The sequence below is a fragment of the Ochotona curzoniae genome, unplaced genomic scaffold, assembly GCF_017591425.1.
Source record: "Ochotona curzoniae isolate NIBS_2020 unplaced genomic scaffold, NIBS_Ocur_1.0 contig_4501, whole genome shotgun sequence".
In the NCBI taxonomy this organism is placed as follows: Eukaryota; Metazoa; Chordata; class Mammalia; order Lagomorpha; family Ochotonidae; genus Ochotona; species Ochotona curzoniae.
In genome coordinates, this window is record NW_024466307.1 from 169,383 (window position 1) to 182,853 (window position 13,471).

The 13,471-nt window shown below is 45.2% G+C and overlaps 1 protein-coding gene across 1 annotated transcript in view; it reads right to left on the bottom strand.

Moving 5' to 3' along the window:
• The window catches only part of ANKRD31 (ankyrin repeat domain 31), a 92,402-nt gene that overhangs the window by 19,558 nt on the left and 59,373 nt on the right, over nucleotides 1-13,471 (bottom strand). Inside the window, 5 exon segments of the mRNA XM_040985851.1 lie at nucleotides 1,357-2,254; nucleotides 4,641-4,737; nucleotides 9,326-9,413; nucleotides 11,753-11,865; nucleotides 12,514-12,676. Of these exon segments, the coding sequence (XP_040841785.1) occupies nucleotides 1,357-2,254; nucleotides 4,641-4,737; nucleotides 9,326-9,413; nucleotides 11,753-11,865; nucleotides 12,514-12,676 (1,359 nt within the window).

The following is a 13,471-nucleotide window of genomic DNA, read 5'->3' on the forward strand; positions in this document are numbered from 1 at the left end:
GCCATTTGGGGAGGAATTAGTGGATGGAATATCTTCCACTCTGTTTCTCCTCCTTTCTGTTATCTGACTTTCCAATAAAAATAATAAATAAATCTTTAACAAAGCCATAGCAATAAAGTACTATACAAATGTGTAATCACACACCCATCTACACAAGATGCTACTACGGCTGAAACTAAAGAACTATTCATAGGTCTGGCGCAATGTCTCAGTGGCTAAATCCTCGCCTTGCAAATACTGGGATCCCATATGTATACTGGTTCATGTCCCAGCTGCTTCTCTTTCCCTTCCAGCTCCCTGCTTGTGGCCTGGGAAAGCAGTCAATGATGGCCCAAAGCCTTAGGACCCTGTACTTGCATGGGAGACTTGGAGCAGGCTCCTGGCTCTTGGCTTCAGATCGCTCAGCTCCAGCCATGCAGCCACTTAGGGAGTGAAACAGCAGATGGAAAATCTTTCTCTCTGTCTCTCCTTCTCTCTGTAAATCTGTCTTTCCAATAAAAATAAAAACATTGGAAACTTGTTAAAAAGTTAAATAATACAGATGCTCCATTTCTAGGTATTTATTTTAAATCAAAGTCTGTGCAATACCAAGACTCACACATCAATATTCATAATAGCTTATACTTAATAGTCTGAGGTGAGTACTACTTACCACCAACACACTGGTTGACAGGCAAGAAATAGCAACATTGTGGGACTTGAGATTAAGCTACTAAGTGGGTCATACCATTCCATGCTGGAGCTCTAAACAGGAAGTACCTGAGTATCCAGAAAGGGGAAGAGCTGGAGAAAGGTCATTCCAATTAAATTGCACACAGTCTGGGTTTCTGTTGGCTTGGTCCATAAACAAGGAAGCAAGCAGGGACTCGGGAGTCCTACCATTCTAAATTCCTCTTTGTAAATGTGAATGTGAGGAGACAGGAGAGGGTACTTCCTTTGTAGGGGTACCTAGCAGACACTCTTTCTCCAATATTGTCATGCATGCACCACAAGGCACATTTACCCAAACTCCAAGCCACTCTTTTGGATGCTTCCACAGCATACTAGTCACTTCCAAGTCCCTGGAATGGAAGCCAGCACAATGTATTATTTCTACATTGCTCTCACATTCTTCTTGTTGCTACAGGACTAATTCTAGCATGAGGTGAGATGTATCAGGCAATTACAAAAGCACCATTTCACTTGTCAGGAACACAGTCAATGTGACCCTCCATCCAGAAAGCCCAGTCCCTTATCTCCCCAGTCAGAGCCACACTCCATCTCCCTCCTCAGAGCCAGAGGCCCATACTGCACGAGGCAACATGGACCCACTACCACAATCACATGACCTTGAGAAAAAAATAATTAACATGATACCTGTGTTTTGAATTCCAGAATGTTAACCCCTGGATGAATCCTTCCTAGAGACATCAGGTCTTTTATCTGCATACATTTCTTTTTGGGAGTTGTGCTGTGATGGAATGGCTTTCTGACGACTTCCTGTTGACCAGCTCCAGAAGAGGAGGCATGGCTATGTGGAGTTGCAAGTGGTGGTTTACCAGATGGACCTACTGGGTGCACAGCATGGCTGCCTGAGAGGACAGCACCCTGGTGCACAGGGTACTTGGGGACCATTCTAGGGTGCTGCTGGGAGGCAACTTTCCTGTTTTGTTGCTGCAGACTGTCAACAGAAAGGTCTTCACCTGATGTGGCAGTGAGCAGACAGACATCTGTGGGTTCTGCAGAAGGCCTGCAGCGTCCACGCCCATCAGCTGCAGTCTCTGTGGAATTGTTCTCTCTGTGTGAAGATTCCACATCTGCAGTAGCAGCAGGTTGGGACGATGGCTTAGTCTTCTCAGTGCTGTCAGGATATCTGGACTTCGCTAACCCATCCAAAACTCGGTCACTGGAAAACTGCTCAGCATTTGCCTTGTTTTCAAATACGTTTTCTCTGCTCATCACCTCCACCTCTGCACACAAACTGGTGTTCTGGCTGTCACTCCAAGTTTCAAGGGTATCAGGACAGGGGGCAGCTGACTGGGGCCACACAGAATTTTCCAGACTGGTAAGCTGCTGGAGATCCCCCTCACTGGAGATTTTTGAGGTCGGTTTCCTTACAGCAAAACCAGGCAGCAAGGCACTGTTCTTACAGTTTTGAATTTTCAGGCTTATTTCCTTCTGTTTTTTGGCCACAGCTAAGAGGTCCTTCTGTCTCGTGGCCAAGTTGGTCAGCTGTTCTCTCAGAACTCCCTGCTTAAATGACTCTATGGATACCCTACAGGAAGCAAGAGAAAAAAGGACAAACACATAAGCAGTGGATTCTGTTTTTAGAGGTCATTTAGGTGTCTGATTCTGTTTCAATTGTAAGTGGCTTTGAGGACACCAAGGGTGCTAGCTACACAGGACGTCCCCTTTGAAAGGGGGCGGAACCCATACACGAGGCGCGGAGTCCTGCACAAAGAGGCAGAGTCATGCATAAAAGGGCGGGGCCCCGCACGGGAGGGGCAGAGTCCTGTATATAAGGAGGCCTTTGCCAATCTTAGGCTTTGACAATGCATCTGCTTGGATTTATTTTGAGGTCATTATTTGTCAGCCATGAGAAAAAAGGTCATTTATGTAGATCTCTACCAGTCTGTGATCAGGAGGACAGTATCCTGCTTCAGTGGGAAAGTTAAACTGAGGAATCTGGAAGGCAAAATGGGAGTAAACTCCTTCAGTCCCTTCCCCAAATGATTCCTGTAGTTGCACTTGAAGCCTGCACTGAGACACGTGGTGTCCTGGCGACTGCCCACAGCAGCCGCGTCCTGGCGACTGCCTACGGCAGCCACATCCTGGTGACTGCCCACACCAGTGGTGTCCTGGCGACTGCCCACACCAGCCGTGTCCTGATGTCAGACACATGCCCCAGGCTCTTTAAGATACAGCAGGAAACAGGAGACAGTACCATCTTTGGGCTATGACACTGGGAAATCAAGACTTCCTGGGCCTCAGGACCTACTTATGCTCAAGAATTACCAAGAAACTCAACAAGTAGCTTTCCTTCGTGCCGACTGTATCTATCAATATTCACTGTTTCAGAAATTAATGCTGAGAATGTTTTAAAATATTTTTTAAAATAATTCCTATTGGGAAAGCAAATTTACAGAGAGAAGCAGAGACAGGGAGAAAGATCTTCCAAACACTGGTTCACTCCCAAGTGGCTACAATGGCCAGAGCTGAGCTAATCTAAAATCAGGAGCCAGGAGCCTCCTCAGGGTCTCCCACATGGGTGCAGGGTCCCAACACAATAGTACATAGTTGTTTCTTTCTGAACCATCCAACTTTCATTTTGTGCTGCCAGTTGTTTGCTGATTTTCCCACTTATATATACTCTTGTTAATGCTTACTCTGCTTGGAATTTGATATCAACAGCTCTAAACTTTGATAGGAAAGTGAAGTGCATTTCCTATTGCTTTTTCATGAAACCTCAGATCATAAAGACCACTTCAGGAGCATCTGTGAAGTTAAACATGTTTTTACAACATATTTAATGGTGTGTTTTACTGTTTTTGCATGTGTGGAGTATTTTTCAAAGAATGCATAATGTTATCATTACTCTAAGGGCTAATGGAATGGGTACATTTGTATTTTAGCTTTTAGAAATCTCTTGGGCCCAGCATGATGGCTCAGTGGCTAAATCCTCCCCTTGCAAGTGCTGGGAGCCCATATGGGTACCAGTACATTTCCTGGCTGCTTCACTTCCCTCCAGCTCCCTGCCTGTGGCCTGAAAAAACAGTTGAGAACAGCCCAAAGCCTTGGTACCCTGTACCTGCATGGCAGGCCCAGAAGAAGCTACTGGCTTTGGATCAGCTCAGTGTTGTAGCCACTTGGAGAGTGAACCAGCACACAGAAGGTCTTTCTCTCTACATCTCCTTCACTCTGTATATCTGCCTTTGTAATAAAAGTAAATAAATCAATCTTTAAAAAACTAAATAAATTTAAAAAGTGCTCTCGCTAAAGTGCTCACACCAAGATCAGTCCCTTTCTGAAACTCCAGGTGTGCTGTGAGCCACAGGGCTCTGTAGGAGACCGCAGCTGTAGTCAGCCACCTTTTACAGCACATAAACTCTCACCGGCACCAACAGGAGGCAAGACAGGGAGAATGATTCACTGGCAAGAGAGGCAAAGTGAGGATCACACAGTAGGTCAATCAACCAACAAAACAAACAAACAAACAAAAACCGAATATAATTAGGTATTGAAGGATTATTACTTGGCGCTATATCACAGTAAGCTAAGCTGCCACCTACAACGCATCCTGGCTGCTTTGCTTCCTAACCAGCTCTTTGTCAAAGCACTTGAAAGGACAGTTCCAGCCCTTGGGCCCCTGTCAGCAACACAGGAGGCCAAGCTGGGGTTCTGGATTCCTGGCTTCAGCAGGCACCAGTCCAGGAAGCAAACCAAATGCAAGATTCCTTCTCTCAGTCAAGTCAACTGTTTGGAAGGAAAGCAGCTGTGGCACTTTTTGTGGGGAAAAACTGCAATGCGGAAAACCAATGTGTGCTAAGGAAAGACCTTTGCCACCTTCAGGCAAGTGTAATTCCCTGTGGAGATCAGACAACCTCATAAAATCAAATACATGAATTCCAGAAATGACAAAGCACTTCCATTTTTTCACTCACCTGTATTTTTTAGCAAGATCATCTCTTTCTGCTTTCTGTTTTGCAAGCACATTATCCATAACCTCTTTGATCTCCAGCATCTTCTCGATGTATTGTTCTAGACACCCAGAGATAAAAAGTTCATTTCAGTTGGTCACTCACGGTCAGCCCTACTGTTACTTTTTTTAAACCATCACTCCCTGGTCACCTCCCCAGGACTCCAAGGGCTGAGCATCTGGCCCAGTGGTCAGCACACCCTGCTCCACACTGGGGACTTGGGCTGGATGCCAGGATTCAGCCCCTGACAAGGCAGACCCTGGAAGGCAGAAGCGATGGCCCAAGCGGCTGGGTTCCTGCCACCCTCCTGGGCCAGATGGCATGAGTTCCTGCTCCAGAGTTAGCCCCATCCTTGGAGGGCATGTGGGGGAAAAAATCAACAGATGGAAGCTCTCCCCAACTCTCTTATTATGCTCCTTAAATTAAAAAAAAAATCAATTTCCATTAAGACTTGAATAGTTATGTTACTCAGTGGGGATGTTCTGAGATATATAGGAACCAACACTATACACTGTACCTAGAGACAGCCACCCCCATGACAAAGCTTGGCATACCTGGATAAAGCATGGGACTCTGGGGCAGCTTCTGTATTCACCAAATGTTTTTCAAACAAGAGGGTTTGCAGAGATGAAAAGCGTGCCTCCTCCTGTTTATTCCACAGGGAGGCTGCTGTTAACACAGGTATTAACACTGTGTATGTTTGTGTGTTCTTGGCTGTAGATTACTGAATCTACTGGTTTAAAGACTTGGGACTGTGTAACAGCACCTCTTACATCCTTAAGCATTAGACTCATGCTATCAGTTCTTGTCCTTTGAAAGCAATGCTCTGGGCCTGGTGCGATAGTGTAATGGTTAAGGTCCTCGCCTTAAAAACGCCAGAATCCCATATGGGCACCAGTTCTAGTCCCAGCAGTTCCACTTCCCATCCAGTTCCCTGCTTGTGGGCTGGGAAAGCAGTCGAGGACGGCCCAAAGCCTTGGGACCCTGCACCCACGTGGGAGACCTGGAAAGAAGTTCCTGGCTCCTGGCTTCGGATCAGCACAGCACAGGCTGTTGTGGCCACTTGGGGAGTGAATCATCAGATGGAAGATCTTCCTCTCTATCTCTCCTCTCTGTACATCTGCCTTTCCAATAAAATAAATATTTTTTTAAAAAATTAAAAAAAAGAAAGCAATGCTCCGATAATCCCGTTTGATAAAGTTACTTAGCATATAAATTGACTACTGCAATAATTAAGTTTTCCTATTTTCTCTCTTTGCTTCCCAAATAAGGCTGATTTTGCCTATCACAAGTGCACAGGATTTATATACCATGTGGTTTATGCCTCAAACTGGATATCTAAGTATAGAACTGCCAGGTATTATACCTAGTTTAAAAAAAAAAAACAACTAAATCTTACTTCTAAGCAACATATTTTTTTGTTTCATTTTGGCTTTTGTTAAGGGTCTTCCTAATTTTTTTGACCAGTGAGCATTTTTCTACATAATGTGAAAAAATCTCAGCGTGACGTGACTGAATGATTGAAGAGCCTCCTTAGACAAATATGAGCAACGATGTAAAATGACAAAAACAGCGGCCAGAGCTTGTCTTATTGCACCCCAGCTGGGCACAGGCCACACCACAAAGGGCTAGAAGAATTCGGATATGTATGTATTACAGAAGTTGAATCTGTTTATAAACACTTTTAAATAACTTTTGAGCCCTGTCTTGCTGGGTTTTCTAATTGAATTTTAAACTGCAAGTAAAGACAACCTCATATAGTAACCTAAAATATTCTATAGATTTCTTTTTTTTTTTTTTTGAAATTTGTAAAACAGCTCGTTTGAAAGGGAAAGTGAGGGCCCGGCACGATGGCGCAGTGGTTAAAGTTCTCACCTTGCATGCCCGGGATCCCATATGGGCGCCGGTTCTAATCCCGGCGGCCCTGCTTCCCTTCCAGCTCCCTGCCTGTGGCAGTTGAGGACGGCCCAAAGCTTTGGGACCCCACACTCCCACCCGCGTGGGAGACCCTGAAGAGGCTCGGACGGAAGATCTTTCTCTCTGTCTCTCCTCTCTGTATATCTGCCTTTTCAATAAAAATAAATCTTTAAAAAAAAGAAAGAAAAGAAAGGCAGAGTGAGAGAGAGAAAGTGATTGATCTTCCATTTATTGGTTCCTTTCCCCAAACAGCAACAGTCAAAGCTGGGCCAGGCCAAAGCCAGGAGACTAGAACTCCACCTGGGTCTCTCACACGGGTATCAAGGGTCCAAATACATGAGCCATTGGGTGCTGTGTCCCCAGCTTTGTCAGCATGGAGCTGGACTGAAAGGACAACAGCTCCTCAAGGACTGCACAGGGAGCACAGCAAACACAGCAGAGGGGAGGGGGTGGACACAGCCAGACTCTGACGGGTGACTGGGATTATTCAGAGGACACAACTGCACTTCACAGAGAAAATGCACCGTGAGTATTTGCTCAGGACCAGGAAGAATAAGGTGTTTGCACACTTGTACAGCAGGGTAAGAAAAGGCTACTGCTAATGCAGCAGATGTGATTCCCCCTCCCAACAGGGTTGCAGGAGTCCCAAAGACTGAGTGCAAAGCTGCCATGTGTCTTTTCTGTGAGGGCTTCTGCTGAAGTTGATTGTATAGATGGAGACGCTGGGAGCACCAGCTGAGGTATAGACAGAGAAGGTGGGGATCGGAAGGGGCCAGTGAGAAGGCTCTGGTCTAAAGGGCCCCACCTCAGACAGCTCAGAGGAGTCTCAGAAAAGGGCTCACAAGAACAGAACTTAGGCACCTGCCGGAGAGCAGCAGGGCCAGCCAAGAATACCAGATCCCACAGCTCTTCCTCTTCCTCCTTAAAAAGCAATGAAACACATAAAAAAAAAATTCACAAATCATGGCTAACCAACGTGTCAGTTACCAGAGAACAAAAATTTAGAAATCTGGGGGTTTAAGAAGTACAGCAGTCAAAACAACAAGAGAAAAAGGCTTATATTTTTATGATACAGAATTTGAAATTTTGTATATTTAAATACAAACTATCACACATTAGAAATAAAAGGCAGTCATCAAATGGCAAAGGCCAAGAAGGGGCTTAGACCATGCCAGACTGGGTCGGAGCATCCGCTAGCACACGTAAGCTCTGTGGATGGGAGAAAGCCTGGTCAGGGAGCCAAGGAGCTGCCCAGGCTGGGCTGCAGTTCTCACTGGTGAGCAAGAGAGCTGGAATGGTGGCAGTCATCTGGGCTAGACATGGCTGCGGCACCCTTAGCATGGGTGTGGACTGGGTCTGGGGTGTGCCAGACTGGGCTAGGATCCAGCACAGAAGAGACAGAAGAAAGAATCTCAGAATTGGAAGATATTTCCTGTCACCAAGAGGAAACAAACAAAAAGCTGGAAGCAGAGTTGGGTCAAGCTAAAAAAAAGTATTCAAGAATTTAAAGACACTATCAAATATAAGAGTTATGGGAATCCCAGAAGGCGCAGAAAGATAAGCTGGGATTAAGGGTGTATTCAATGAAATAATAAGGGAAAATTTCCCTAATCTGAAGAAAGAATTGGGAAGCAACATCAAGGAGGGGCACAAAACTCCCAACAAGGTTGACCAAAAGCCATCTTCACCATGACACATGATATTGAAGCTCTCTTTAATCAAACATAAACAAAAGACCCTTAAATGTGCAAGTGAAAAAAATCAACTGACTATAAAAAAATGCTAATTAAATTCACAGGAGATATCTCACAGGAAACTACAGGCCAAAAGAGAATGGAGGAACATATTCCAGATTCTAAAAGCAAAAAATTGTGAGCCCAGAATAACACACTCAGCAAAGTTTTCCTTTGTCTTTGAAAATAAAATAAAATTCTTCCAAAGTAAAGAAAAGTTAAAAGAATATGCTTCTTCCAAGCCTGCCCTACAAATAATTAAAGATGTATTCTCAGGCCCAGCGCAGTAGCCTAGTGGCTGAAGTCCTCCCCTTGCATGTACTGGGTGCTGGTTGCAGTCCTGGCGGCCCTGCTTCCCATTCAGCTCCCTGCTTGTGGCCTGGAAATATAGCAGCGGAGGACGGCCCAAAGCCTTGGAACCCTGGCGCCAAAAGGAAACACTTCTTCAAGACCATGGAGACACTGAGTTATGACTGAAAGCCACTCTGAATCACTCACGAAGCTGAGATCTGAATATAACAGAAAACAGTCTCACAGCGCTTGTGGACATGCAGCTAAGATTTGAGATTATGACATCGGGATCAACGTCCAGCTTGCTATTCTGCATCCCAAGAGGACAGTCACGCGGACATGCCGTGCACCTGAGAAGCAGCAGGATTTTCTGTCCCCCCTGTACACACACTCCACTTCTATTTCTGACTCACCAAGCTGAGGAGACAAACGGCAGCAGACTCCAGCTTGTCCTCCCCGCCTACACCTGAGCCTGTTTCTGCATTTACCTGGCGGTGCCTCAGCTTAATCCAGAAGCACCCTGACCAGCAACAACATCATTCTCTGTGTTGTGCCACTGACTTTTCAATAGTGATTTATCTGATGTCGTAAATATTTCCACATTTTCAAAAACCACCTTTTCTCAGACATGATGAGCTTTGAAACAACATGTGCATTAAGATGAGGCCAGTGTGATCCCGGGTGTCTCAGCTGACCAGACCTGTTTACCTGCATCGTCACGGTTTCTGATTTCAAACTCCAGTAACATTGCTTGTTTCTCCTTGATGTCTTGTAGAATGGCGCTGACAGTCTGTTGCTATTGGATAAAATACCGGAAACTTCATCAATAAGCAGCTATGCTCTCTGATCATAGAGAAGCACACAGTAAAGTGGTCAAAAATATGCTGCTGAAAACACATTCAAAACATTTTTTTAAAGGTTGATATGGTATTAATGGTATAAACATTGCAGATCTGAAAAATAAGTGGGCTTAAATATGTCTAGATTTATGCAGTAGATCTGCAGGAAAACAGAATTTAACAACAGAATCAGGCCAGCATGATGGCTCAACCAGCCAACCCTCCACCTTGTAGCACTGATATCCCCTATGGGCACTGATTTAAGTCCTGGCTGCTCCTCTTCCCATCCAGATCCCTGCTTGTAGCCTGGAAAAAGCAGCAGAGGACGGCCCAAAGTTTGGGCTCCTGCACCCATGTAGGTGACCCAGAGGAAGCTCTTGGATCCTGGCTTCAGATGGGCTCAAGTCCTGCTATTGCAGCCATTTGGGGAGTGAACCAACAGATGGAAGACCTCTTTCTCTGCCTGTCCTTCTCTCTGTAAATCTGCCTTTCCAATAAAAATAAATAAATCTTAAAAAAGAAAACAGCAGCAGCTATAAAAGTTCAACAATTTCTTATTTTAAAAAAAAATTTTACTGGAAAGGCAGATCAGATTTACAGAGATACATACATACATATATAGATATATTATATCTATACATATATCTATACATATATCTATATATATCTATACATATATATCTATATATATCTATACATATCTATATATATACATATATCTATACATATATCTATATATATCTATATATCTATATATATGTATGTATCTTCCAGCTGCTGGTTCACTACACAAGTGGCCACAGTGCTAAAGCTAAACAGATCCGAAGTCAAGAGCAAGGAGCTTCTTCTGGGTCTCCCATACAGGTGTAGGGTCCCAAGGCTTTGGGCTGTCCTCGATTGCTTTCCCAGGCTACAAGCAGGAAGCTGGCTGGGAAGTGGAACAGCTGAGAAAACCCAGCACCCATATGAGATCCCAGTGTGTAGAAGGTGAGAATTTTGCCACTGAGCCATTGTGCTGTGCCCCCCTACTAACTTCTATTAAAACTACAGGCATAGGAGAAAAAATATGCCACTCGGCATGTAATATTCAAACATTCACATATGTCCAACAAGTTGGTACTTGGGCATTATAGCATTAGAATCTCATACACGGCCTCAGAAATAAAACACACAGGAGACTTAACCATAGATTCCTGACTTTGCCTGCACAGTTTGCTGCTTGGAAGGTCTGCCTGGGTTAAACCTGACACCATCTCTTCCCACGTAGGGACCATGCTGGCACAAGGGGGACCTCAGTAACTGTTGTTTATTATTATCACTATCAGGTTAAATCCATCTACACACAAAACTTCTGACTAATCCATACTGGTTTCTCTCTTCTCTGAGCTAAATCAGGGTTTCAGAGTTGCACAAATCCACATTAGCATGTGTGGTATCTTATGTGTTGTTCCATCAAGGGACAGATGCCCTGTGGGCAGGATTCTATCTGTGTGTACCCATGTGGCTGGGCACAGAGGGGCCGCTCCATAAATGGTGACCCTTGTGCTGACACAGTCTATCCTCTCCTATGTTCTCCACACACAGGGACTCTCAGCACGTGTAGGTCCTCCAAGCCTTCATGTTCACATATGGAAAATGTACATCATAAAAATCACCTACTAGTTTGGCAAAGCAGTCCTACTGCCGTCATTTATTGAATGCATCAAAATGAAACTATAAAACTTAGATATTCAAAGCAACCAAAAACCCCCAAACTTGTTGACATTGAAAGGTTTATGGCTATAAAAAAGAACTAAAGCATTAAACGTGTTCACAAGTGAAGCATCTACGTAGGTTAGGCAGATAAAGGAACATCTTTCTGTATTGCTCATACTAGCAGAGTACTACTCAAAATGACATTTTATTGAGAAGGCTATCTTGTGTAACAAGCATGTCTGCTTTATCAAACTGAGAGCTATTTTATCCATCAAGATGCATGTTACAGAGCACTTGTGATGTTATTGTTGTACAAGTCTACTTTTACATGGTGAGTTCCACAGCAAATTGTCATTACTGACTGCAGGACCCAGGACAGGTAGACTGGAGTCTTTTCCTGGTCAGGACAGGGAAGGAGTGGAGACTGTATCAAACAGCAGTGTCTATGGGAAAAGACATAGCCAAGCAACCAAACTGACGCCCAGCTCTACACTCTACAGGGCAAAGGTTCTGTCTCTGTTCTGCTAAGCCATCTTATCAGCATGTCCTTGAAATGGAAACACTCGCCAGAGGCCAACAGTAGAACTATGTGTTCACTCACCAATGGAAGATTTTCCCTGGATTCTCCTTGGTTTGCAGGGCAAGGCGGGTCAACAGTGTGGTCATCACAGAAACAGGCTTTATTCTTTCTTGATCGAATACTAGGGGTTTTTGCTTTCAGAAAGAAGAAAGTGAATGGTGACCAGGACAGGAAGCATACACTACAGCCACGGTTTTAGGACCTCAGTGCTAAGGAGCATTGCTTTACTGTCAGATAAGCGTGATGAGGGGTGGACATCTAGTGTAAGAGTCCCAGCTCTGCTCCCAATTTCAGCATCCATGCTAAGACACACCCTGGGAGGTAGGTGATGGCTCAGGTATGTAGGAGACCCAGGCTCAGTCCTCGGTCCTAACTCCTGGGCCCTTGTCACCCACACGGGAGACCCAGGCTGAGTCCTTGGCACTAACTCCTGGGTCCTTGTCACCCACACAGGAGACCCAGGCTGAATCCTTGGCACTAACTCCTGGTTCCCTTTACCCACACGGGAGACCCAGGCTGAGTCCTTGGCACTAACTCCTGGTTCCTTGTCACCCACACAGGAGACCCAGGCTGAGTCCTCGGCACTAACTCCTGGTTCCTCGTCACCCACACAGGAGACCCAGGCTGAGTCCTCGGCACTAACTCCTGGGTCCTTGTCACCTACACGGGAGACCCAGGCTGAGTCCTCAGCACTAACTTGTGCTGTTGCAGGCACTTCGGGATCTCTTTGTCTGGCCTTCACGTAAACTTCTGAAGAACATAAAGAACGCTGATACACATACCTGTGCTTGCTACATTGCTCTCATTTCTACTCTCGGACTCAACAGCACCATACGCTTTCAGCAGCTCTCTCATTCTTTCATCTTGCACTTCATCTAAAGCTGTCTTCTGCTGCTGATGTTTCTGATTCGGGTCTGCTCCGTGTTGCAGTAGAATCTCAGCAGCCTATAAGATATTCTTTCAGAGCTGTTTCTACAAACACCTGATTTCCTCACAACACTACCAAGCATTACAAGCTATCCAGGAAAAAAGATCAGAGGCCCAATATGGTGGTTCAACAGTCAAATCCTTGCCTTGCATGTGCCAAGATCCCATGTGGGCACTGGTTCGTATTCCAGCTCCTTCATTTCCCATCCAGCTTCCTGCTTGTGGCCTGGGGGTATAGCAGTGGAAGACAGCCCAAGTCCTTGGGATCCTGCACCCATATGGGAGACCCACAGCAGGCTCCAGGCTCCTGGCTTCAGAATAGCTCAGCTCTAGTTGTTGGGGTCATTTGGGGAGTGAATCAGTGAATAGATGATCTTTCTGTCTCTCCCTATCTCTGTAAATCTGACCTAATTTCCAGTAAAAACATAAATCTTTTTTTTAAAGGATTTATTTTATTTTTATTGGAAAGGCGGATATACAGAGAGGAGAGACAGAGAGGAAGATCTTCCGACCGATGATTCACTCCCCAAATGAGCGCAACGGCCAATGTTATGCCGATCCAAAGCCAGGAGCCTCTTCCAGGTCTCCCACGCTGGTGCAGGTTCCCAAAGCTTTGGGCCGTCCTCAACTGCTTTCCCGGGCCACAGGCAGGGAGCTGGAAGGGAAGCGGGGCTGCCAGGATAGAACTGGCGCCCATATGGGATTCCGGGCGTGCAAGGCGAGGACCTTAACCACTTGCGCCACTGCGCCGGGCCCTATAAACATAAATCTTTAAAAAAAAAGGATTTCAGACTTTGGTTAACAAATGCTTTT